Source organism: Anolis sagrei, chromosome 1 (genome assembly GCF_037176765.1).
Source record: "Anolis sagrei isolate rAnoSag1 chromosome 1, rAnoSag1.mat, whole genome shotgun sequence".
NCBI classification, from domain to species: domain Eukaryota; kingdom Metazoa; phylum Chordata; class Lepidosauria; order Squamata; family Dactyloidae; genus Anolis; species Anolis sagrei.
In genome coordinates this window covers 236,204,542-236,232,508 of record NC_090021.1, presented here as the reverse complement: position 1 = coordinate 236,232,508, position 27,967 = coordinate 236,204,542, and the positions used below count along the sequence as shown (strand labels likewise).

The following is a 27,967-nucleotide window of genomic DNA, read 5'->3' as shown; positions in this document are numbered from 1 at the left end:
CTGGAGACCTGGATTGATTCCCAGCTCAACCATGGAAAGAAACCCACTGGGTGACCTTAGGGGAGTTACACACTCCCAGCCTCAGAAAACCTAAACAGCAAGAAACATTTCAGATCAGTTTTGACAAACAAGATTTAGAAAGTGGGACTCACAATAAAGGTTAATTTTAATGGCATCCCAAATAATTAAAATAATGCATATATTTGCTTGCAAATGCTGACTTTAAATTCACCACATATGTCTGCAGAGGCGGCCAAACAGTACTTAGGGTGGGAAATTGATGGTTTCTAAATAGAGGTACTTTCTTTTCCTTATAAAGTATAATTAAGCTGGCTTTTTAACTGTTTATGCACCCATATGCCTCATCTTTGAATCAATCATGTTTCAGCATCAAGCAACAAATGCATTCCAGGTTGCGACTAGATGCAAAGCAAGCTCTAGGACAACAGTGTAGGGTTTGCTGGGTAAAATAGTAGAGCCTTTCAGTTTGAATACATCAGATATGTTATCACATTCCAGGGCACAGTGGAAAGCTGATTGGGTGCCAGATAGCATTACCCTGAACGTGAAGCTGCTGTGTGCGGCACCGAGAAGTATTTTTCCAGTGTCAGAGCAACCTGCGCCACCAGCTCATGAAACATTCACTAGGAGTGAAAACTCATCCACAGAGAGAAATGTGAGAAATGGAAAATGGAAGAGAGCACACTATAGCACCAATTATTACTGGATAGAAAACTGAGAACAAAAGCTGAGATGGTGTGCCTTGCACCTGAACGGGAAGCGACACCAAGGTGTCAGTTCCATGCTGGAAAAGGGGGGAAAGTGAATCTGAGTTCATGTAACCATGCGTGTGATGGTGGGGTAAGGGCATATGTGGGAGAATGGTCTTTGCTATAAGGAATCATTAGATAATGGAAGGATGCAGGGAATTCCAGCTCAGCATGCACCTTCTGTTAGTTTCACACCACACAATGTTCTCTCAACTGTGTGAATGTTCATTGAATGAAAGCAGCAGGATCCTACTGACTACGTAAGCTGATGAATTGGTGTATCATAGCATAAGGGCGCATATGAAAGTTTTGTTGCATGATATTTCATCACAACTTGCAGGGGTACGAGGAATCCTCTATGTGTGTGTTTAACTGATATTAAACTCATACTTACAAAGACAGAGAATATCATACAGTCACATAGGCTAATACCACAATATTGGAATTAACATATTACTAAATAATACCATTTAGAAAATGTAACACCGGGGAAGGAATTGTGTGGTCCTCAAGCTCTTGCTGAACTGCAGCTCTCAGTATGTCTCGCCATTCCTTATGCTAGCAAGGCCTATTGGAATTAGCAGTCTGACAACATCTAGAGGGCTACACAATTCCCACCATTTCAGTGAGCCAGCTTGTACTGTCAGACAAAACAATTTTTACAGTGCTGTTGCTGAAAAATGAAGTTCTGTACAGACAGAGGAGCAATTGATACTGCATTATATGGCAGTGTAAGTGGGAACTGTGGCACAGCTGTCTGAGTGTCAGCTGCATTAAGGTCACTTCTGACCATAAGGTCATGAGTGCGAAGCCAGCCCGGGTCAGAGTGAGCTTCCGACCAATTGTGTAGCTTGTTGTCGACCTTTGCAACCCAAAAGACAGTTGAATCTGTCAAGTAGGAAAATGAGGTATGACCTATGTGTGGGGAGGCAAATTTAACTAATTTACGAGGCCATAACAAAGACTCCAGCAAAGCACTCCAGCAAAAAGCATGCGGGGAATGGGGGAATGCGGAAGTACTTCATCAGTGTCACAGATGGATGAGGAAAGCGACAGCTTCCCTGGTGGCCAGAAAAGTTAAATAGCCTCTGACCATTTGTCTATATCTGTTGTGTGTCTTTGGCATTGAATGTTTGCCATATATGTGTACATTGTAATCCACTCTGAGTCCCCTGCAGGGTGAGAAGGGCAGAATATAAATACTGTAAATAAATAAATAAATAATAGTCAAGCAGCTCACAAGCACTGTATGCCTCTTAGATAGGTGAGATATTAATCCAAGATAGTGATATTGTTCTTTGATCTTAGGGAACAGTAGAGTGGAGAAATTTAGCGATGAAACTGAAAATTGGAGAGACAAATTGATTACCTATAATATACCTAAATGTTTAAAACTGTATTACATCTATCACATGGTATATAAAGCCACACTGTCATTCTTCCCCATTTCCTGCTTATGATCCAAGTCTTAACGTCTTCCCAAATTCTTCCCAAAAACCTTATTTACTCCAGCTTCTAAAGATTTTCCTTCATCCATTTTGACAGTGTTTGTGACATCAGATATATCAGTAAGGTATGTTTTAATTCGTTGAAAACAAAAAAACTTTTGAGATTAAAGTTTTTGAGCATCATCACTGGTGTTTTTCTTTAGCCAGTGGGATGTAGACCTGAAGTTCAAAGGAGCTGCATAATTCAGAGCAGAGGCTGCAAAGAGAGAGAAAACAGAGAAAGGGTAAATGCTGAGTGGTAGGAAAGATTATATACAAGTAAAATGTCTCATTTCCCTTTCCCAAGAACACTAATGCAAGGCAAATTCTAGAGGAAGAATTTTGCTGCTCCTCTGCACATTTGCTTTAGAGAGAAAAAAATGAGGGGTTTTTGTTTTGCATGCATTCCTGGAAAAGGAAATGAGACCAGGATTACATCCAATAAGCCCTAAAGCCCAGTTATCATATAGTTGCTGAATCATACAAAAAGTAACACACAGGATCACCTTGTCTTTACGCAAGGTGTCCAGACAGATACCCTATTATGCTTAGCACTGTTATACTACCGCCCTAAGGAAAAAATGGATGATGTCCCTTACTTAATTGGGTACAGTTGTCTGATGGAGAGCTGTGAAGCGGCGGTCGTGGGGAGAATCACGATAAAATGGATCAACGGTTGTGATGGTCCTGTAATTGCAGGAGAGAACACAATACAAAGCAGAAAATGGCATGCCAGTTGGAATGAGGGAGAAGAGTGGAGAATAGGCATTGCAAGTGGCATCCCAGAGCAGGAACAGAGGAAGGACAAAGAAACAGCACAAACAAATGCAATGAGTGTTACCTTCCAACATGGGGGTGAACAGTCCTCAAGGTCTCTGTGGCATTGGGATCAGTGCCTAAATCGGTGGCATGGTTGTTGGTAGCGAACCCCCCTGCCTGCTGTGGCTGGATCCCTCCCCGTGTCCAGCCTTCCCTGTCCACGCCCTTTGGTATGTTTTCATAAAACCTGTGGAAAATAAGAGGTGGGTTATGGCATGGCTAACAAAATCCACACAGGCTCCTCTTTCCTAAGCAAATAGTTACTTGTATACAGTTCCTACAAAATGCCAAGCACCCAAGGCCCTATGATGCAATGTTTTTAATTGTATCAGAAGCGACTTGAGAAACTGCAAGTCGCTTCTGGTGTGAGAGAATTGGCCATCTGCAGAGACATTGCCCAGGGGATGCTTGTGGGAGGCTTCTCTCATGTCCCCGCATGGGAAGCTGGAGTTGACAGACGGGAGCTGACCCCTATCTCGCAGATTCAAACCACCAACCTTCAGGTCAGCAGTTCAGTCGGCACAAGAGTGTAACCCATTGCACTACCATGGCTCCTTACGATACCATGTGAGTATCTATTTTTGTGGCTACTTACAATACCATGTGAGGATCTATTTTTGTACATGCAAGTCACACATCAACCCGCAGACCCAGGAATGGTGTATACCCTACTGCTGCCTCAAAGATCTCTCCAAAGTTCTTACATACAACAAGCTAATACCTACACAAACAAGTGAACCATAAGGTTTCCACATATTAAAGGACATTAATAGTGCTTTTATATAGAAAGAGTGTTATCACTCTAACACTGAGAGTGTTATCGCCCTAAATATAGGATGTCAAAAGGAACCAAACAGACTCACTTGGAATTGTAGCTAGTCAGGAACCTGTTGGCATGATTAGGATCATACGCTGGTGTCACATAACTGAGGTTATTGTGGCTGAATCCTGTTAGCTCCTACGTGTGAAGCCATGAAAATAAAAAAGAAGGACTTGGAACCAGATGGACAGAGCAAATAGACTTATGGGTTAAAGAGCTGTGATGAAACTGTAAGGCCTTGAGATTGCCTTTCAGGCATACCTTGTTGCCCACATATTCCCGTCCTAGAAGGCTGGTCCGCGTCTGAGGTTGCCTCTGAAGCCCTTGGTACTGAGAGTGGCTCAGAGGGCCTGGCACCTCTGCACTGGGTGGAGTTTCCTGTAGAGAAGCAAGAGGGTGATAATAAGTGAAGACCTCATCCTGAGAGCTGCTGAAGCACCACAGAGAAAGCATAGTAAAGGATGGAGAGTGGAGAAGGAAATGGAAGGTGCAGGTGGATGGTGGTTAGAGAGTAAGAACAAAAGAGAATACTAAGACACCAGATGGTGATACAAAAAAAAAAAAAAACAGAAAAATGGGAGATCTTTGTTTGCAGTTTCTGGTAGGGGAAGAAAAGCCTTAGGCCCCATCTACACTGCCATATAAAATCCAGATTGTCTGATTTGAACTGGATTATAGCAGTATAGACAATATAATCTAGTTCAAAGCAGATAAATCAGATTATCTGATTTAATAATCTGGATTGTATGGCAGTGTAGATTCAGCCTCAGAGAAAGGCGGAGAACAATTGAGACAGAAAAGAACACGGGTAGAGAAATGTGTTATTGAAATATTGAAATATGAGTCCCAGGGAGATAGGGCTGAATATAAATAATGTATTATTATTATTATTATTATTATTATTATTATTATTATTATTTGAAACACAAGATGACTCCACAGCAAACAAGATCACTCTGCTGGCTGTTGTACTGGATCACACGTCGGACACTTCCCAAGTGTCTAAGAGCCGTCGCAAACTAGGTTCCTGAGGGAGAAAACCTTGCTAGCACGTCCCTGACGTCACGAGACTCCGCCTCTCGCCCCGCCCCTTTCTCCACCCCTTTCTCCTTGCGAGAGTGGTTTTTCCTTTGCTAGGGCAGCATTGCCAGCATACTCTCTCAGTTGGCAGAATTCAACTGAGAGAAAATGCGGGCAATGCTGCCCTAGCAAAGGAAAAACCACGCTGGCAAAGAGAAAGGGGCGGAGAAAGGGGCGGGGAGAGAGGCGCAGGCTCATGACGTCAGGGACTTGCTAGCAAGGTTTTCTCCCGCAGGAACCTAGTTTGCGACGGCTCTTAGACTGTGTGATGTATGAGCAAATAATGCGTGCAGATCCCAGTAAGGTGGCCTTTTGCAGCTGGCAGATGGTAATTTTGTCAGCACCAATTGTGCTTAAGTGCAGGCCAAGGTCTTTAGGCACTGCACCCAGTGTGCTGATCACCACTGGGACCACCTTTATTGGCTTGTGCCAGAGTCTTTGCAGTTCGATCTTTAAATTCTCATATTGTGTCAGCTTTTCCAGTTGTTTCTCTTCAATCCTGCTGTCACCTGGGATTGAGACATCGATGATCCATACTTTGTTTTTTAACATGTTTGTGAGGTCAGGAATATTGTGCTCCAAAACTCTGTCTGTCTGATTTCAGAAGTATTATTATTATTTGAAACACAACAAGATGAGTCCACAGCAGACACTCTGCTGGCTGTTGAATTGGATCACACATCAGACACTTCCCAAGTGTCTAGGACTGATGATGATGATGATTATTAGTGTTAGTATTATTATAGCACACAGAGGAGTTGTCTACATGCCAAAAACTTCTATACTCACCTCTATTCTGGTGCTGTGGGAACATACAACGTAAGACAGTTTTAACAGTGGAAGTGCTTCTTTTAGGCTTTAATGTCTTTTTTTAAAAAAACACTTCTTGTTCCACACTTTTTGCAAAAAAAGTATTTTTCTAGTATCTCTATCTGGATTGGGGGTGAAGGGTGGGGTGAGACAGATTGGTGGGTGGCAAGTGTCAACATTTCATTTTTATTTTTTGAGTGTATATTGGAGAGTTGAAAATAAAAAGCAGGGAAAAAGCTGTCCTACTACTCCAAATTTGGGGAGGGGAAATGTGTGGCCATCATACGTCACACTGCTATATTACAAATAGGTGTTGCATTAGGAGGGGAATTCTCCAAAATGCACCTGATTTATTTTGCTGCTGTAGATAGAAGGAGCTATATGAGGCTAGAGAGAACTGTAGACACATAGGACATGGAAAGGAAAGCAGGCAGCTAAACAAAAAAAGCCAAAAAGCCAATAGGCAGAGGGAATATACATACAGCAGAACAATCTGGAGGTATTTGACTTCTGCCAGCACGGGCACATCACTTACTTCAGTACCAGGTCCAAGATTATTCTGCCGACTGAATCCAGACCCCCTTTCAGAGCCTTTGGAAAGGACTGGGAGAAACTCGTCACCCTGTCAAGAGGAACATAATGCAGGTGGGTGGGTATAGTACACACAAGCAGTCAGAGGTGGAATACAAGAGGTGAAAAATGGCACAGGCGAGCAAATATATCCCTTCATCTGTTCTCTCAATCCGCAACTATAAATAGATTCCTTACATGGGGAAAAGAGGATGGCAGATAATCTGTCTTCGTAATGCTGACCCCCGGCATGCTGGCCTGTGAAACAGAACACAGTATTAAGACCTCAAGTAAGCTAGGCTGAACACTTGTTCCACATTACAGCTCCTACTAAAGGGATATCATAAAAGGATGCAAGGAGTCCTTTGTAGAAGAAATCAATTGCATAGTAACCCACAGATAATTATATCAAACCATCTTCCTGCAATAATAAAAAAAACTGCAGGGATCTCTAACTACAGAGAAACCAATGGTACATCTACACTGTAGAATTAGTGCAGGGGCAAACCAAGAATAGGCAACTTGGAAGTCCCTGAACAGACTTAGAAGTGAACTGGGCAGATGAAAAGACAACCTGGCAAAATGGCACTACCAAGAAGAATACTCCACCTTGTGCAACTGTGGAGCAAAACAAACAACCCCGCATCTGTGTGCTTGTTCACAATGCCCTGCCTCATGCACAATTGTTTAAAGCTACAATGTGGTTGCTGTTGCCCTTTTTTGATCAAAAATTATTTAGCTGCTTGTGCTCCTTCTATTTTTATCAGTTTTATACTTATTTATGCAATGCTTCTGACATTAGATAGATAGATAGATAGATAGATAGATAGATAGATAGATAGACAGACAGACAGACAGATAGAGTAATGTAAATGAGGGTCACAGGGAAGACACCACTACTCCAAAACTCAAATGCAGTTGCACTACTAGAACAAGGGCAGCAATTCTGCTAGTGATTGGCTGTGTAGCATGCTTCATATAGATATCTTGGCCCTTGCCAAGAACAGCAGCATATACAGAGTGCACTGGGACAACCTGAGCTGCTGCTTTGTCCAAAATGGGGTTGGCGAAGCAACCTTCAGTGAATCCTGTCTCTTCTTTGGCTCCAATTGTTTTCTTTTGCAGGAAATCTGCATGGGAAGATTTAATTTGAAAGCATGTTAATCTCTCTCCTCAGCCAACAAGGCTCCTGGAACAGCTTACAAACAATCAATAAAAACAAGACAGCCCTTGCCCTCAGGTGTACAGGCTAAATAGACATGACACAAAAGAAGGAAAGGACGGGGAAGAAGGTGGACAAAGTTTTTAAAAAGCAAATGGTCTTTCACTAGGGCTAGTGCAGAAGTGTCAAACTTGTGGTCCTCCAGATGTTTGGGCCTCCAACTCCCAGAAACCCCAGTGAGCTTGCCCAATGGCCAAGTATTCTGGGAGCTGGAGTCCAAAACACCTGGAGGGCCACAATGGCATCACTAAGCTAAGCAGGGTCATCTTTCGTTAATACTTATATGGGAGATCGCCAATGAACTCCACTGCTGTAGGTTATCTTTCAGCGGAAGGAACTGGCCATACTGTTTCTGGTATTCCTTACCTGGAAAATCGAATTAAATTCAAGGGTTTCCCTAAGTCAACAGGCAACTCAAAATTACACACACACACACACATACACACAGAAAGAAAGAGAGAAAGAGCACTAATACCCTACAGTGGGGATTCTTAAACATTTTCTAGCTGAGAATTTTTTTCATGGGTATATAGGTATATAAAATAGGTACAATAATAAAATAATAACTGATATTAAATCAATATTTGCAAGGATCGCTAAACAGGTTGATTTTTCCTATTTGTGAAGTACAGCTGAAGTATTTTCTACAGAATACAGTAATCCCAACATTGAGCTAAAGGACCAATTTGGGGTCAAGACCCACAGTTTAAGAAAAAGTGCCCTTAACGACAAGATTAGAATTCAAAATTTTAGGATTTCAGATGTTTATTTTTATTTTTTATTATTATTTGGAATGTCTGTATTTGCATATGCATATATAATGAGGTATCTTGGGAATGTAACCTAAATATGAAATTCATTAGTTTCACATTCACCTTTTGCACATAGCCTGGAGCAGGCATGTAGCCAGGGGGGAGGGGCTTGAGGGGCTTAAGCCCCCCCCCCCGGAAATTCTCATGGTGGTTCGCGAAAAGGCCTTACTGGTGCATTATTTAAACTGTTATGTTGATTCATATCATGATCTGATCACCATACTCAATATATCCCATATGCATGGGGTTTTTGGGGTAACAATACAAAAGGTTTGCTAGGGTAGACCCTCTTTCACGCACACTCAGCCCCACCCCCACCCCGAAACAAACTCAGCCCTCCCCCCCCCCCCCCCCCAAAATCGAAATCCTGGCTACGGGCCTGGCCTGGAGGGAATTTTAGAGGAGGAGGAAGAGGAGGAGGAGGAGAACAAGAAGCAGAAGATGACTTAATTTATAACCCACTGTCTGTCCTCAAAGGAAATATTTTCTACAATTTTCTGCATGAAAGTTTGTGTGCCATTAGAAAGCAAAGGTATCACTATTCCAGCCACCTAGGTGGACAATTTTGGATTCGGGGAGTCTTTTGGATTTCCAAATTCCAGATGAGGGATGCTCAGCCTGTATTTCTTCCTCCCTGATCTCCTTTTTGTCCAATCCTCCAATCTTTTTTCTACTCTTAGACAATAAATCTCAAGGTTTTTCTGCTTGAAACAATGGTTGTGTATTCCTTTGCAGTAATAACCTTTGCCCTCTTTTTGCTTGGTCACACCCTTTGTACCAAACTTTAGTGTGATAGTTTCATGTTCTGATTTTCATCTGTAAAGTGTCAGAGGGTAGATGAGGATTGATCCACATAGTGATCACTCTCGTGGTAATACCATCAGAGAGGTCTGTTTCATATGAATCCTCTGATGCATTGTGTAAAATATATAACATTGAAGGTCATCAGCCGCAATACAGAAAAGTAAGAACAGCCAGGTTGAATCAGACCAGAGGACAAAGACAGGCAAAAAAAATGTCCATTCTTGTTGTTGTACCCCAACAATTGATGCTGCCTTTTATCCAGGAGCTTGCAAAATATAGTCATCATGACTAATAGCTATTAATCCTGAAACAGCCTTTTCCAACGTAGCCTTATTATGACCCCAGTCTTGCAATTTTCTAATTTTCACATCTGACGGAGGAGGAATAGAAGCCATCCTTCTGCTGCTGGCATGTGGAGGCTATAGAGGGTAAACTCAGCAACAGAAAGGAAGTCTCTAAGGCAGAGAGATGATGACACACTTTTTAAACATGTATCATTTCATGACACAGTAATTCAGTTTTACTAGCAAACCTGATGTTAAACCAGCCCCTCATAAGAGATATGGGCAGAAATGTAAATTGTTATAATGAAATGTATGGGGTTGCACAGAGGCGGCCCTAGGTAATTTTCAACTGTAAGCAAACAGTATTTTGAGCCCCCCCCCCCCCCCCAAACCAATCACTGATATATATTTTCTGTTTGTCGTGGGAGTTGTGTGTGCCATATTTGGTTCAATTCCATCATTGGCGGAGTTCAGAATGCTCTTTGAGTGTAGGTGAACTATACATCCCAGTAACTACAACTCGCATATGTCAAGGTCTATTTTACCCCAAGAGCGCCTCAAGAGTGCCTCTGGGCAAAATCAACTATACTGCATAATGGGTTGAGCCGCCCCTGGGGTTGCAACATCTATATAAATAAAAATGTAATGTTCGTTTGTGGGATTAACATAACTCAAAAACCACTGGGAGAATTGACACCAAATTTGGACACAATACATGTATCAGGCCAACAAATGACCATCACTCATAAAAACACGGAAAAACACAGCAGAAAAGACTTAAAAAGCCAAAAAACAAAAATTACATCACAACTCATGTGCAAAACCACGCATATATACACAAATATATGCACACACAAAGCACATATACACAAAGTGGGCCACAGCAACACATGGCAGGTGATGGCTAGTAATCTATATAAATAAAAATAACTCAAAAACCACTGGACGGACTGACACCAAATACACCTATCAGGTCACCGAGTGACCATCACTCATAAAAACACTGAAAAACACAGCAGAAAATACATTAAAAGCCAAAAAATAAAAAATACATTACAGTGAATGCACAAAGCCACATATATACAAATATATATATACACACACACAAAAACACATCTATACAGACTGGGTCACAGCAATGTGTGGCAGGGGATGGCTAATATCTCATAAAAACCTTTCATTTGTTTTTCTAAAAGTATATTATTTGTATGATAATGATAGACATTTCCAAGATTTTGCAACATATCTACACACTGTAGCTGACACAAACATGTTGCTACACACAGTTTAGAAAGTTCTGCTCTAGGGTGTGACCAGGGGCTGCTCAACCCATTATGCAAAGTAAGCATTTGCAGTATAGTTGATTTTGCCCAGGGGCGCTCTTGAGGCGCTCTTGGGGGAAAATAGACCTTGACATATGTGAGTTGTAGTTACTGGGATGTATAGTTCACCTACAATCAAAGAGCATTCTGAACTCCACCAATGATGGAATTGAACCAAATATGGCACACAGAACTCCCACGACGAACAGAAAATATATATCAGTGATTGGTTGGGGGGGGGGGGGCAAAAATACTGTTTGCTTACAGTTGAAAATTACCTAGGGCTGCCTCTGGGTGTGACATAACTATAGGAAACCTTCAGAAGTACTCTGTTTCCTCTGAAATTTCAATCCATGCACTTGCTAAGAGGGAAGGCCCCTCAACTGCAAATTCCCAAAAAGGTAATACAGAATACAGAAAAGTTCTCTCAGAGAGCTGCATGGATTTCTGATTGTCACCTTAAAAGATGAATTTATTCTCACACACAAGACTGGGTTATAGAGCTGTACCTGTGCTATGCGATGTGACAAGCTGTCCCAAGACATTTAGGTAAGACAGAATTTACATGGCACTTCACAACTCTTACAATGCTATTTTAAAAAGGTTACACCGTTCTAAATTCTCCAACCCTCACAGTTACATAAGAAAGTCCATTTTCATTATAAAATATTTCCAACATCCCAAAATATAGAGTCTAAAGGAAGACTTTAAATGTTAAAATTATCATGGGTGTAAAAAATAAATAGGCCCTCAAAACAACCTATCAAAACAACCCAAACAACAAAAACTTTGTTTGGGGTTTTAGCCCTTCTGTGCTAACCAAGGTGGCCAATTGCAACAATTACACTTGCCCCCAGCATACAAGAGTTTTTTCTCCCACCCTGGACATTCCACAGATATATAAACCTCACTTGCCTAGTTTCCAACAGACCTCACAACCTCTGAGGATGCTTGCCATAGATGTGAGCAAAACATCAGGAGAGAATTATTTTGGAACATAACCATACAACCCGGAAAACTCACAGCAAGCCAAAGCAAAAACTGCAGTTTACATTTTAATCTCACAATTTCCAGTGTCTATGGCATTATTTTTTGAATACTAGTGGGTGACAGTAATGATATGTGCAACTTTTTAAAAATCAACTGGAAGTAACTTGTGATCTGGATTTAGGCCAAACTGCTGCAGCAGCTACCTACATACAGATTTAGAAGAACTTAAAATTCAAAGAACAGGGAGGTGAGATTCAGAGTAGGAAGAATGGCATTCTGTGGCATGATGTTTAAAAAAAGGATAAGAACATAGAGGAAATATATCCCAAATTTCTACCTTTGTGAAGGCAGCACAATTTCATATGCGGTCTTGTTTTAGGCATACGAATGTCACAAGCCAGTACAGATCTTTAAAAACCCTAATTTTGCACTGGATTGTGACCATTATGTTTAGAATCAGGTTGAACGAACTTCTCCTATTATATTTATCTGGCACTGATTCCTAAAAGGCACACTGCACCTGGGTAAAAAAAAAGTCAAGCATCTAGTCTGAATGGGTAAGAGACTCAACTGGATCATAACAAAAACATGCTTTTTAGCCCATAGTTGAGCAACTTCTGCATTATCCCCATAGAATCCAATAGGGGCTGCACCCCACCCATTCTTCTAAATGTATTTTTGTCTTACTGGTTTCAATCTGTCTTATCAGGCTTACAGTTGCACACACTGTTCATTCAGATGCCATATTGGTGTTTATATGCTGGTGTGACTCACCAGAATTATTCCATGGCTGGAAATGTTACACAAAACGATGGGATGTTTGTTTCATATCCTAGTCATACTTTTGACTTTGTAATGTCATGTTATTCATAGCAGTTTATCGCTTATAGCTATTAATGCCATGTCTGATTGCTCAAGAAAATATTTATTTCTCTCTCTCCCTCTCTCTCTCTCTCTCAGCAGTAGTGTGGGAAGGTGGGATTATGCGGGTTGGCAAAAATACAATCGTGGGGCTACAGGTTGGCAAATTGACACAATTGCACTAATTAAAAGAGAAGCGACATCAAAAGTGCTCATCGCAGTATGTATCCACTATTTACGAAAACACAGCTGTAGTGGAATAATGGGTTCTTGTGATAAAGTCCCTAATCTTCTTCGTAAAACACATAAAAGTAGTTTTACTCACAAATACTTGTGCTCATTTTTCTGATGAAAGGTAAGAAAAGAAAGTGTCAGGAGAGTTGGAGCATCTCACCCAGAGAGAGAAGTTGTCACACACACTTCCAGGAAGATAGGAAGAAAGAGGCATAAATCAGATGAGACCCTAAAGAGCAAAGGAAAGGCTATGTGATGTGGAGAGAGAATGGGTTTGCACAAACACACAATCAAGCAGGAAGTAGCCATAAGTATGAGGCACCTAAACTCTTAGAGAGTGGCATGTAATTTAATTGAGTATAGACATTCAGAGGTAGCAAACCTCAACAAATACACATAGTTCTGCTTTTCTAACTGGTGAAGCAATAGTATGGCAGAGGAGGGAGGCCTGCAAAGAAGAGCCGTACCTGGTTGTCCTGGGATATTGTAGCGGAACTTGGAGCCATACTCTGTAGACATGTAGCGAGGTCCCTAGAAGTATATCAAAGAATAATATCATGAACTCTGGAAGCAGACTGCTGCTTGTCTCTTCAGTAGAAGATGCAATTCACCACTCCAAATTCCACCCACTTCTCTTGGCCAGTTATACTTGGGGTTATGCTTAGCTGTTGGAGGTTCTCTCTAAAAGGCATTCATTCTTTCTTTCTAATCCATTTTGCCTTAAGCCTGGACCTGATTTCCTGCATGTCCTCTAGAATTTCAATCCCCCCACCCAAAAAAATTAGTAAATCTTATGGCATTTTCAGGGAGTCCCCAGTGGCGCAGTGGGTTAAACCACTGAGCTGCTAAACTTGTTGACCAAAAGGTCAACAATCGAATCCAGGGAGCTGTGTGAGCTTCTGCTGTCAGTCCCAGCTTCTGCCAACCTAGCAGTTCGAAAACATGCAAATGTGAGTAGATCAATAGGTACTGCTTCGGTGGGAAGGTAACGGTGCTCCATGCAGTCATGCTGGCCACATGACCTTGGAGGCATCTACAAACAACACCTGCTATTCGGCTTAGATATGGAGATGAGCACCAACCCTCAGAATCAGACACGACTGGACTTAATGTCAGGGGAAAACCTTTATCTTCACCTATGCCATCTTTAGGAGGGTTCCTCAACTTGCTATTCCATCTTTTTGTCCTTAACTAATTTCCTGCCATACTGTAAAAAAAATAAGGAAAACAAGGAAGGGCTATGTATGGAGAGGGAATATGAGGTTTGGTGATGGCACAATAGACTTTGATGAGAACCACTTTTAACTTTGCATAATAATCATAATGCTATAATTAGGTAACACAAAAGGTCCCTAAGTACCATAAGGACCCTTTGAGTTACACAATTATAGCAATATGATTCCACTTTGACTGGCATGGCTGGATCTTGTTGAATCTTGGTATTTATAGGTTCAAGAGATGCACCAGAAAACTTTTCTAGATAGGAGTTCTAAATGCCTTCTCCTGAACTGTAAATCCCAGGACCTCATAGGACAGAGTCATAGTAATTAAAAGGGAATCTTAGTGCTGTAACTGCGTAATGTAAATAACCCTCCCCAACACCAACCTCACAGTATTTTTTCCTCTTTTTTTTCCTCCCTAAGTATCCCTCCCATTTGTCTGATATCTCCTTTGTACCAAATGATAAGAGATTTAATTCTCACTTTTTGTTTTGTCTTTCCTACACTTATCACTTCAAGATGAGATTTCACTCAAAGCTTGTTCACAATTTGCATACTGTGATGTTGAGTGATGACTTGTATGCATATAATAGCTTTCACAGACCAAACATTGCAGATGGGAATTTTATTTCACCATAAGCACCAACTGTCCAGTGAAGGCCATTCACACTTTCAGTTATACTTGCAAGCCATGAGGGATGAGGCAGGTGCATGCAAATTGTTCCTAAGATCAGAATTGAGGAACTGGAATAAACTGTCCTGGCGTTGAAGAATACACAAATACAATCAAAGTGCCCTGAAGAAAAATCAGTTCCATTAATGACCTTCTCACCTTGGGCTCCTTCTAGCTGGTCATTATAGCTTGAGTTTCTCTTGTCCAAAATGCTTAGAAACTAACATTTTTCAATTTTTGGATTTTTTAGGATTTTGGAATACATGTATATTCTTATACATATAAATTTGGAATGAGATAAATGGAGGCTAGTCACATATCCGCTCTGAGTCGCCTCCGGGCTGATATGAGCAGGGTAGAAATAATGCAAATATAAATAAATAAATATCCAACTTTTCCTCAAAGAGCCCTGATAGGGGAAAGAGAAGAGTGGACAAAGACTCCACTCACACAAAAGCTGATCCCCAGATGCTTCCCTGGCCATCAACACATTTTTCACTCTTTTAGCAAAGCAACCCCATGTCATTTTGTTCTTCTTCCATTGGAAGAGGAACAGCATAAGATTTGTGCTTATTTCCAGGACGGCCATCCCATTGAGTGCTATCATTGGCCAGGTAAATATGGAAGCATCTGGAACATCTGCTTTTTGTGTATGCAGTCTCCTTCCCCCCCCCCCTCCCCCTCTTTGCCTGTCAAATTTCTCACAGTGAGAAAAAACTTGGGGATAACTAGACATGTGATTATCCCTCAGGTGGAAGTGTGCAGCTAGGAGCAAAAAGTTGTGGGCTTTGGAGTATATTGGATTTCTAGATAAAGGAGACACAGCCTATGTAAAAAAAATGCAATTTAACTTTTTCAACTCTCTTCCTTCCCATCTTCCTTCCCGACTTCCTTTTGTTTTATGGTATGTTACATTAAGATGATAATCTTATAAATACAGACTCTCTTGCTTTGATTAATCATATATACATGTTTTGATTAATCACATACAAATGACTCTAGAGGTCTCTGAAAGCTGGGACCAACACATTTAATTTCGGTAGGGATTATAGCAGGCATGAGCAAACTTTTGCCCTCCAGGTGTTTTGGACTACAACTTCCACAATTCCTAATGAGCTACCCGCTCAATCTCTAGGTAGAGGTGGGGAAGGAACAACAACAACAACAACTGCAAACAATCCCTCTCACTGACTCTTTCACCAGAACATGATACCCAAGGACAACCAAGTAATTTGACATTTAAAGCAGAACATTCCCCCCTCCTTGAAGGTAAAAATGCCAAGTAATAAATGAAGTATCTGATGACTTGCTGCCTCATCCAAAGTCAGCTGCTGAGGCTATCACTTCAACATTTTCTGGTGGCAGGGCTAACCCTGGCAATGGACCCCATGTAGACTCACGTATCTGGCATTTTCCACATCAATAGAGCCTTTTCCCTGTAGTTTGTGAAGATCAGGAGTATATCTGGGCTCCAGCCCTGGTATAGAACTTGATCCTTGGTCCGCTGTATCAAAATGGACTTGCTTGACCTGTGAAAACAAACCAACTTGTAATTAGGCAATCAATATGAATAGTCATATAGAAGCAGTAAAATCCGCGCTACAGCAGAATAGGAAAGAACAGTCAAAACAGAACAGAAATGCTTAGAGAACATTTTACATCCATCTTCTTTTAAGATATATGGGGGATCCTATTATTCTCTAAGTAAAACACATAGAAGGCAGCAAGGCCAGAAGGTCTCATGCTCTTAAACCTCATGTGAATTATTCTTTTTCCTAAACACTCCAAATGGAATAGTATGAATTTCAGCAAATGTATTTTGAATGGAATAAAGGTTCAACTTTTCCTGTTGCACTGAGTGCTTAGAAAAACATAATTATAGTGTTGTTGTTTTTTTTAAAAGGACACAATAGAAAAGGGAAACCACAACTTGGTTTTAATACAAGCAATTTTATAATTATAGAGTTGTTGAGTCTGGCAAATACTAGGGCTCAATCCCACTGCCCTTCCCCAGCCTGAATGAAATATCAGCAGTAGCACATTTCAGAGAGGTAAGCAGAATTTTATTTAAATATGGGACTGTCCCTTAAAATCCAGGATGCCTGGCAACCCTGAGAATAATGTGGCTTGGTAGAACAGGATTAGGAGAGGCACGGAAGGAGGAAAGAAAGCATTAGGAATATTTCTGGAAGCAATTATCTGATATTTCTTGGATCATCTAAGAATCTTTTCAGAATTCTACCCTGCTTACCTACCATCACATAATGTTACTACAGAAGTTAAACCAGAATTTGAAAACATTACTTCTGGACTACATCATACCTTCCAACATTTCAATTGGCAGGACTAAAGATAAACAAGAAGAAAACAAAATGGCTAACAAAAAACATCACCAAAGAACGACAGAAAATATTGGAAGAAAAGAGTGAGATCCAAGTAGTAGACAAAATAAAGTACCTCGGAATAACAATAACAGCAAAGAACTCACACCTGCTCAAGAATAATTATGAGACAAAGTGGAAAGACATAAAGAACGATATGGCAAAATGGAAACATCAAAATCTTTCTATGCTGGGCAGAATTGCGGCTATCAAGATGTCAATACTCCCGAAGCTACTATTCCTCTTTCAGGCCATCCCGATAATCAGAAACACACAAGTAATTAAGAATTGGAATAAAGAGATATCAAAATTCGTATGGTGTGGGGAAAAACCAAGAATCAAATTTACAAGTTTAATCGAGAATAAAGAAAAAGGTGGACTGGGACTACCAGATCTACAATTATATCATGATGCTTGCGGACTGAACTGGGTAAAGGAATGGGCCAACATTAACAACCAAAGAATCCTAACGTTAGAAGGGTATGACCTACGTAGTGGTTGGCACGCGTACCTATGGTACAACAAGAAGAGAATCGAAAAAAACTTCGGCAACCACTTCGTAAGGTCATCCCTCATCAAAATCTGGGAAAAATATAAGAATAAATTTCACCAAAGAACCCCTCTATGGATTTCCCCACTAGAGGCAACCCAAAGGAGAGAGCTAGGGTGGGAAAAATGGCCCAGATATAAAGACATCCTAAAGAAAGACAGGGAAGGCCACAAGCTCAAAACGCTAAAAGAGATAAAATCAACATATGGTGAAATCACATGGTTCCAGCATAGGCAACTAATAGAAGCATTCAACAAGGACAAGAAAGAAGGATTTGACGACAGAGAGACACAATGGGAGAGAATAATGGCTACAGAGAGAAAAGGAATCACGAAACTTTACAAAATACTACTAAGTTGGAAATCGGACAAAAACAACATACCGTAGATAGCTATATTACAAAGTGGACAGACATTTTGGGACACACCATAGACAAAGCAGAATGGGAGAAAATATGGAAGATAAAGTTAAGATGGACCAACTCCTACAGCCTTAGAGAGAATTGGATAAAGATGATGTTCCAATGGTATCTAACACCAAACAAACTAGCCAAATATTATAAAAATGTAGACGAAAGGTGCTGGAAGTGTAAGGAGAAAAAGGGCACCTTCCTACATCTCTGGTGGACATGTGAGAAGGTTAAAAAGTTTTGGTCGGAGATATACCGAACAATAACCAACATACTGGAACTACAGATAGAAAAGAAGGCTGAATACTATCTATTAGGAATGTTGGACTTCGAGACTGACAAGAACACAGACAGACTTTTATTTCACATGGCTACGGCGGCAAGACTAGTATTAGCAAGCAAATGGAAAAACGAAGAAATTCCTAAATTAGAAGATTGGAGACTAAAGCTAATGGACATAAGAAACATGGACACATTGACGCAACACTTAAGAACAAAACAAACGGCAAGGGAAAACAAAACAGACTGGTCTCCAATCAGAAAATATCTCGAGAGTAATTAAAGACATATGTAGAACAGGAAGGAAACAAGAAGAAGATAGAAGAACAACCTAGAAGACAACACAAGTACTAACCAAATTCGGGGAAGCAATGAGTAAACAAAAAATGAACTAAAAAATTACTAACACACTCCACGTCCCACGCCCCAATCACGTGCACACCCCCCCCCAACCCCCCACTGCTCTTCCTGCTAGATTAGGGACACCCTTCCCCCTTCCAACTCCCCCTATTCCCCTCCCACTCAGAAGGAAGGTGCCTTACCGTCCCCAACCCATCCCCCCAGCCCATCCCTCATCCCCCCTCCCCCGGTTTTTAAGTTACAAGCAATATATCGATGTTTAACACCCAATCGATGTACTGATAATGAAAACTATAATAAAAATGATATTTAAAAAAAAAACCCTTCCAACATTTCACAGATGACAACTGGGGCATGAATGACCAAACAACAATGTGTGGTTAAAATGACAACCTGGAATATGACCTGGATTGTGTGATGTTTTAATGTTATGTTTTAATTGTGTTGGATTTTAATTGCATTTGTTTATTTATTGATATGTATATATATAATCTTTTACCTGTGTTTTTAGCCAACATGTATTTTAAGCAGTTTTTAACTGTTATAAATTTTATCCATTTGTTTTTTCAATCAACTGGTTGTTCTTAATCTTATTACCTGTATACCTTAAGGCTGAAACACGCTGACACTTCTTGTAGTTGTTTACCTATGTTTTTAGCCAACATGTATTTTAAGCAGTTTTTACTGTTGTAAATTTTATCCATTTGTGTGTTCAATCAACTGGATATTCTTAATCTCATTACCTGCATGCCTTGTATGACTACAGTGCAATAAGGGTCTTTGGGGCAGAATAAAATGTTGTTGTCATTGTTGTTGATGATATGTGTATGTATATTTATTTACCGTATTTATTTACCGTATTTATACACCGTCTTTCTCACCCCTAGGGGGACTCAAAGATTCAAAGATGATACCACTTCTGTTAATTTTTTCTGACTTTGGTAGCATTTCTTCTTTTTAAAAAATATCTCCCTTATTTATTTCCATGGTGAATTAAATTACAATGAAGTTTTCAAGCTGATGTTGTGTCTGGTGCTGTTATTTATGTAATTTGACACAGTTTGCTCACAAAGTAATATCCTTGATCAGACAGCAGCTGCTATAAAAGTCTTTGTTTAAAATTCATAAAATAGGTGCATTGCATCATGGCCCTCAAAGTCATGTTCAATTTGCTTGAAAACATAACATTTCATAACTATTCTCTTTTTATATGTCAAAAACCTATATGCGGCATTGAATTGTTGCCTTTGTGAGGCCGCCCTGAGTCTCCTCTGGGGAGAGAAGGGAAGGTAAAAGTGTGGTAAATAAATAAATAACACTATTAACAAGGAAGAATACACAAGCTAGGAGAGGCTCCAGCAGTTTGTTCTCCCCTCAACCTACTCATAGAATCATGGATGGCCCATGAGGTCTCTTCCAACTCTTTGATTCTATGATTCTATTAATCATAAAATCAAAGAGTTGGAAGAGACCTCATGGGTCATCCAGTCCAACCCCCTGCCAAGAAGCAGGAATATTGCATTCAAATCACCCCTGACAGATGGCCATCCAGCCTCTGTTTAAAAGCTTCCAAAGAAGGAGCCTCCACCACACTCCGGGGCAGAGAGTTCCACTGCTGAACGGCTCTCACAGTCAGGAAGTTCTTCCTCATGTTCAGATGGAATCTCCTCTCTGGGCATGGGAAAATTCCCCTACCTCCTCTCCTCTTCCCGCTGTGGACATAAGAGTATAAATTACTTCTGTACTTTAAACTCAGCCTAGACTAATTGAAGTAGACCATAGTAAAGGAGGAAAAGTGAGAGGGGAAGAAAGTGGGACACGTTTGAAACTGTTGAAAAAGTGAGATGACAGAAGATTGAGTGAGGCAGTTGGAGGAAAAGTTACAACTTTCCAAACTCCATGGCCAGCATGGCCTAAATCACAAAGTAGGAGAGCCTAAGCCATCATTGGTGGGAACTTGATGACGTTACGTTAACAGAGCAATCCACAACACAAAGCTAGAGCCTTGATTCTGGATACTTACGGTTTTGGTGGTAGGGAACGAAAGGGGTTTTTCCCGGACATACCCGCTCCCTGACTGGTGTACATTCCAGGGCAGAGGATACTTCCCATCTGGGAGCTGGAAAGGCTGGAAGTGCTTGGTAGTTGTTGATTCGTAGTTGTCTTGAAGGAGAGCCCTGGTTTAAGGGAGAGAAATATGAAAAAAAAATCCTCTTAATGAGGACAATCTGTTTAAGTAGAAAAACAGTGCTCTGAAGCGTATGTTAGAGTGTTTATTCCTGTTGGTTTTGTAGCTACGCTTTAAAAGTTGAAGGTATTTTCATAGCATATCCCTTTGTTTTCCCCATATACTAGTTGTGAACATACGCACAGGACTTTTGAGCATCACTATGTTCATCTTTAAAAAGAAATCAATGGAAAGCCAAAATATTACAAGTTCACCAGTGGTGCTCCTCACCTCTGCCTATCTTCTTGTGGTAGCTTCTTGCCCATTCAGAATAGAAGGAATGTTTTCTAGTTTTATGGTAGGAAATCTAGCTGCAAACGCCTAGCTCATTTAAACACTCAATACAAAAAATATTTTTCCCTCAGCACTGATTCCCTCAGAATCAGTGCTGTGTTATTTTTGTAACACAGCACTGATTCTAAGAAAGAGGTGAAAAATCATGAACAATAAATGCATGACATAATGCTATTGTGCTACAAACTATCCCAACCAAAGTGCAAGATACCTACCCCACAGCTGGATTATCTAATTTGTCCAGGCTTGGTTTGTATTGAACAACAGGACGGTAGTTGGCTTTGTAACCAGCTCCAGAGTGGAAACCAGTCCGAGGACGAAACCCTTCCCGACCTAGTGAACAAAAAAGAGTCAGTCAGATTTGTATCATCCAATTATTTACGTGCTCACAATATTTATACACCACCTTTCTGGCAATGTGTTTCAAGTATTCACAATTCAGATATGACTCAATTAATGAAGTAGGGAAATGTATCTGTTTTGCTGCTAATGCAGTAAGTGATTTTTGAGACTGCTGCTGTCTGCCTTGACTATTCTAGGCAGGAACACACAGCTTTAGCAGCATTGACAACAATAGAATCCCATTCTTTCCCAACTCAAGTCTTTACAGTATTACATTATTTACAACAGAAACACTGCTATAATCCTACATGAAAAGTCAGCAGGTGTAAAGAAGACTTTCTAAAAAGGAGCTTCTTTGTTCAAGGCTTTGTTAAATGCAGTATGCCTATATAATGATTTACTGTGTAATTAACACAACAAAAGAGGGAGAATGCAATGGGACAAAGAAATCTGGATAGTAACCCATACATTACATCATAATTGAGTACCGTTTTGATGGATTTTTTTTAAAAAAATATTTTGTTTTGTGTAATAAAAACAATTATAATCATGATATATACAGTGTGTCCCTCTCCCTAAATCAGTATCATAATTTAAGATAGATTTCTCCTTTTATTCCTCATTTCCACTCTCCCTTCCCAAATAATGGAGTCATAAACTGTATCCCTGTCAAACACCAATGATATAAATTGCCTTCCAAATAATTACATTTTGTTTAGATATTAATCATAACTTTCAATGATTACTTTTCAAAAGTTGTTATTGATCCAAAGTGACCCTATGTCCAATATAAAGTAATATAAGCAGCAAAGGACTTCCAAATAATCTCAGATGTATTTTCTTTTATGTCCCCTCTTAATTTATATGTTAATGCTTTTTGAACAAGTTAAGAACCATATACTATTTAACCACTTTTCTATTGAGTTTTCTAATGTTTGTCATGCTTTAGCTGTTTCTAGTATAACAGCATTAAACATAAGTGTAATAGGGTTTTATCTGGCAGGCATTAATTTTCACTTTCAAATATAGAAATGAGTAACAGTATTCCTTTAAACATGGACCTTTTGGCAAAACATTTGTCCTATCCATCCATATTACAGCCTCCCGAAAATCTACATACTTTTGGATACATTAAGGTAAAGGTAAAGGTTTTCCCCTGACATTAAGTCCAGTTGTGTCCGACTCTGGGGGGTTGGTGCTCATCTCCATTTCTAAGTCGAAGAGCTGGTGTTGTCCATAGACACCTCCAAGGTCATTGGCCGGCATGACTGCATGGAGTGCCGTTACCTTCCCGCTATTGATCTACTCACAACTGCCAGGTTGGCAGAAACTGGGGCTGACAGCAGGAGCTCACACCATTCGCAAGTTCAACAGCTCAGCGGTTTAACCCATTGTACCACCAGGGGCTCACAAATAATTCCAATCACCTATTTTGACACATTTTCAACATTTAATAATCTTAGGATTGGATAATAATACCATTATGAGCACTTTGAATTCATTTTCTCTGGTCTGAGCAGATACTGGGACTTTTCACATCTGGGATGTTTCACTTAGTCAGGATGCTCCCTAAAAAGACTAGAAAGTCCCAGGTTTGTTCCTATGTTTTCTGTCAACTCCCAGTACAAATACTTTTATGCTAGTTTTCCAGGTTGGCTTATTTTAACCCACTGTAAAATCAGAAAGAACAGGGCAAAAATCTATGACTTTTAAGTCAGTCTGGATATGCTTTTTAGGCAGTGAAGACAGCGAATGGCTAAAGGCAGCCAATGAAAAATGTCAGGCAGGTGGACATTTCTTCATCTAATGCAGAGGTGGGATGCTGTAGAAAATTCTAACCCTAGGAGAGTCTGGAGGGCTGCATCTGCTCTCTGAATAGCCACTTTGTCTTCAGCTGGCTGACATTTCTCCACGGTAGGGGCATGCCATCAGCAACAGAATGAAGCCCTTCCCATAATGATAAAGGACCTTACCATAAGCTGTGCCATAGCTGGTGCAATAGAATTTCATGGGGTCCATACTTCCACCAGAGCTGGTTTTTACATAGGGAGAAACAACCCCCAAAGGGAGCCGCCCCATCTTCTCTGAAGATACAGAGAGCGATGGTCTCAGGTACGAATTTCCTGCACAAAGAGAGATTGAAGATGACTGACCACTAAGCATTCTAGATAGCGGAGATGCTGCCAAGTGCCAGGAAGAAGCAGAAAACAAGCAGTTTGGCTCGGAAAGTTCTGCAGTGAGCCCTAGAAACAGAATGTGGTCAAACATACACAGCACTGTGATGTCATAACTAGCCCAGAATGTATTTTTAAAGGAGGAGGTTAAAGATATACACTAGTCCATTTGCAGTCACATGAAGAATAAAGCAGGCTGATTATATTTATTCATGCCCTGCTTTTCTCCCAGGACTGAGACCCAAAGCAGTGCGCCTTAATATATATATAATTTTAAAACCTACAAAATATAAGTATTAACAATGATCAAAATGAATAACTGGTTTAAAAGGTCTTGACTACTCCCCGTTATTATTACAAATGGGTTGTGTCACAGGTTCAAACAAGCTAATAACTCCTTCAATGAGTATGAACTGTCTTTTTAAGTGTAAATTTTTAAATTATTGAAACACATATTTTGTTTAGCTTAAAGGAGAGATGAGTAACCTGTGGCCTTCCAGAGATTGATGGACTGCAACTCCCAGAACTCCCCACCATTGGTTCTGTTGTCAAGGGCTACAAGAAACTGCCATCAAACAATATCTTGAGGGCCAAACATTGTCCACCATGGCTAACAGATATAGGATAAGCCCAACTTACCTATCCGAACGTGTCTCTCCTTATGAACCTTCCAGGAATTTAAGATCATCTGAGGAGGCCCTACTCTCAATCCTGCCTGCCTCACAAGCGCAATTGGCGGGGACGAGGGACAGGGCCTTCTCAGTGGTGGCCCCTCCGCTGTGGAATTCCCTTTCTGGGGATATTAGATCGGCCCCCTCCCTCCTGACCTTTAGGAAAACAGTAACACCTGGCTCTTTGAGCAAGCTTTTTGGAACCTCATTGTAACCAGATAAACTCAGTATTGTGAATGAATATGGAACATCTTAACGATGCAAATGGACATGGATTTAAACCTGGAAGTCATTTATTTTTATAGTTTTAAATTGTTTTTATATGAATTTTATTATGTGATTTAACCTGTTTTAAATGATGTATTTATGTGTGTTCAGCATCTAATTATTGCCAGTCTGTACACCACCCTGAGTCACCTTCAGGCTGAAAAGGGCAGGATAAAAGAGTGGTAAATAAATTAAAAAGCCATATTAAAATGAAAGGAAATGATATGCCAACTTTTATTGAAAGCTCTGGCAAAACGTTTGTACTTAGATTACACTGGTCATCACACATTTTGGTGCTTTTAATGTTATCCTTGTTTCTCAGTATATTTAACCTGCTAATTTCAAAAATGGCACCAGTTTCCCCCTATTAGCTATAAATTTAGGATACAGAAAATATGTTATATACCAGTCACCATCTGCTCACCCATATGAAATCATGTTAACCTTATCTAAGAAATTAGAGCTAATGTGCTTTATCCAATGCAATTTTCTGAATAAGTGCCCCAAATAACTCCAGGAACAGGCCTAGAAACCAAAACACCAATATATATATTTGTTGGGCTGTGTTATAGTTTTTCTCTCAAGAACTCTTCCTATACATTTATTTCGTGTCAAAAGCATTGCATAAATAAATAAGATTAAAATTGATAAAATAAGGGAATCACAAGCAGCTAAATAGGGCAACAGTGACCTCATTGTTTGTGGTTTTAAGCAATTCTTCCTCTGTGCATGAGGCAGGGCATTGTGGGCAAGCATACAGATGCTGAGCTATTTGTTCTGCTCCACAGTCGCACAAGATAGAGAATTATTTTAGGTAGTGCCATTTTGCCAGGTTGTCTTTTGATCTGCCAACTCCACTTATGAGTCTGTTCAGGGACTTCCAAATTGCCCATTCTTTCTTTGCCCTTGGAGGAAGACCCTCATGAGGGAACCATCCAATTGAAATGGTCTGATTTTGCTACCCACAAGGATATTCTTGCTGTTACTGGAGGAACATTTAGAGGAGTGTTGGTTCTCATGAAACTTTTCCTTGATTTAAGTCTACTGGGAGGAGGTTGATAGTCATACAGTGAGTGGCTTTCGCAGTGTTCAACCTTATTTCTCTCACAATTGGCAGCAATTTCCCATTGCACATCGGGGGCAGGGGGGCAATGCCAGCTATCGTATAGAGTCTATCAAGACTCTAGGTTTAAGACATCCTGTGATTATTCTACATGTCTCATTCAGTGCTATATTCACCTGTGTCACATGGGCAGATTTATGCCAGACGGGGCAGGCATACTCAGCAGTTTAGTAAAGCAAGGCCAGGGCTAATGTTCTTATTAATTTTGGATCTGCACCCCATGGGCTATTAGTAAGGTTCCGCAGGATGTTATTGTGTGCAGCTACTTTGTGCTTGGTGTTCACACAGTGTTTCCTAAATATTATTGTTCAATCTAAGGTGACACTGAGATATTTAAGGTATATATTCCTATATGTGTACTAAAGACTTCATCAGACGTGCAGGAGGAAAGCAAAGGAAAGCATTGGGAAGAGTGGGAAAACCGTTTTACCCCATTGTCTCCTGGCAAGATTAATCTTTAGGGGCCATCCTACAATCTTTCCCCGTCTTCTTCCTGCTTTCCCTTGCTTCCCCCCACTTCCCCCCACTCTCTCCCTTGTAGTATACTGACAAGATGGATTCTTACAGGTGACTACCATGGGACTCCGTTTTGCCAACATGTGAAAATGAGGAGAAAATGGGGGGAAACATCCATTTGATGAGGTCCTAAATGTGGGGTTTGCTTTCAGTAGGTTTCTTCACTTAAGTTGCTTAAGGACTGCACCGGGAGATACCCCTTATCTGCTAGAGTCCTGGTCTTCTTGCGTATCTGTTTCCGCTGTTATTACTGTTGTCTCAACTAACTGTCAAGCTATGTCGGCACAAATTATCTGCTTCATAATGTTCTTTAAGTTCTGCCTCATCATTTAGATCTCAAGTCTTTGCACAACATGTTCATAGTGCACAACTGGACTGCCTTATACCTAAAACAAAAAAGATAGGAGAGATATCTATGCCTTTCGTAATGGCTTCATTGTCTTTATCAGAGATGTTTCTTTGAACCAGTAAGATCTAGAATACTAGCATTTGAAGCATTAAAAACCATATTAGATTCTCAGTAGCTCTCAGAAACAAAATACAGTTTCTTCTGCATTTCTCTATTAACTCCTAATTAATACTTCCGTGACTAAATTGTGTTTGCATATGCATGTTTGGCTCCAAAACAGTCATAGCTTTTCCATTCCTGACAAAGCACGTATGATATGCTATTTGCATAATTGGTTTGTTGGAGATTAAGTTATTCCAAGGAACGAGGTTTGAATTCAGCATAATACCTTTGTTCTTGGGGGTGGGGGAGGGACTTTTGTCTGTAAACTATTGATTATCTCAATTTTGTTGATAGAAAGACAGTGAGATATTTCTCTTTTTCCTAGGTCTTTGAGGTATAGGCTACTACAATCTAAAAAAGTAGATGAGGATGGTACCTAATTATAAATAATAAGAGGTTTTATTACATAATTGTGTTTTCTGTTTTAATTGGCACAATGGGATAGAAATTTAATTAATTAGTACCATTGGCTTCCCTTTTTGGCAGGATCACTAAGAGCCATCTGGCCTAAAAAAATAGCCTCCCCAGTAAGCCATGTATCCATATAAGCATTACCCTTTTATTGCAAGAACCACATAATTACTGATAATACTTTTTCAGGACAACTTTGCACAGCATAATTAATATCACAAGAGTGCCTTCTAACACAAATTACTACGTATGGCTGACAGACTTCTGTCTCCTTTGAACCAGTAAGACTGACCGGGAAAGGGAGGAAAGAGGGTGGGGGTGAATGTAGCAGCACTTTTAAGACTAACAGGTTTTATTTTTGCATGTACTTTTGGGCAACTGCTTTTTTTCAGATGCAGTACAGAGTGATACCCAAGCCTCAATGCATATTTACACAGCTGTGGGAGAGAGATGGAATGTAATAGGATCCGGAAAACTGCAAATCATGACCTGTAGCTTTAAATTTTCAAAAGTCTGTATAAATTGATATAGGTTATGCAGATCCTTACAGGTATCAGTGCCAATGTCTGAAAACAGTAGACCTGTTCAGCAAAAATCAGTTTTCCTGAGTTCAAAACCTTGTCTGAAAATATTCCTTTTGGCAGATGTGCAGTGGCATAGACTCTTGTATTAAT

At 40.2% G+C, this 27,967-nt stretch overlaps 1 protein-coding gene across 1 annotated transcript; it reads right to left on the bottom strand.

Moving 5' to 3' along the window:
- Nucleotides 1–148: 148 nt before the first annotated feature.
- Nucleotides 149–23,783, bottom strand: SAXO4 (stabilizer of axonemal microtubules 4). The gene is made up of 13 exons (XM_060770856.2): nt 23,594–23,783; nt 21,494–21,611; nt 20,781–20,934; nt 16,179–16,307; nt 13,353–13,416; nt 7,392–7,486; nt 6,555–6,614; nt 6,322–6,408; nt 4,158–4,274; nt 3,940–4,034; nt 3,099–3,263; nt 2,857–2,944; nt 149–2,474 (listed from the first exon to the last, which is right to left on the bottom strand). Exons 1-12 carry the CDS (start codon nt 23,781–23,783, stop codon nt 2,857–2,859), a joined length of 1,362 nt encoding a protein of 453 aa, XP_060626839.1. The 3' UTR covers nt 149–2,474.
- Nucleotides 23,784–27,967: the final 4,184 nt, after the last annotated feature.

Coding starts and splice junctions, on each gene's coding strand:
- SAXO4 (XM_060770856.2), bottom strand. CDS start 23,783: ATGCTTAGTGGTCAGTCATCTTCAATCTCTCTTTGTGCAGGAAATTCG. Junction 20,935..21,493: donor TTAGATAATCCAGCTGTGGG/GTAGGTATCTTG, acceptor CCCTTAAACCAG/GGCTCTCCTTCAAGACAACT. Junction 4,275..6,321: donor ATCTTGGACCTGGTACTGAA/GTAAGTGATGTG, acceptor GCTTCTCTACAG/GAAACTCCACCCAGTGCAGA.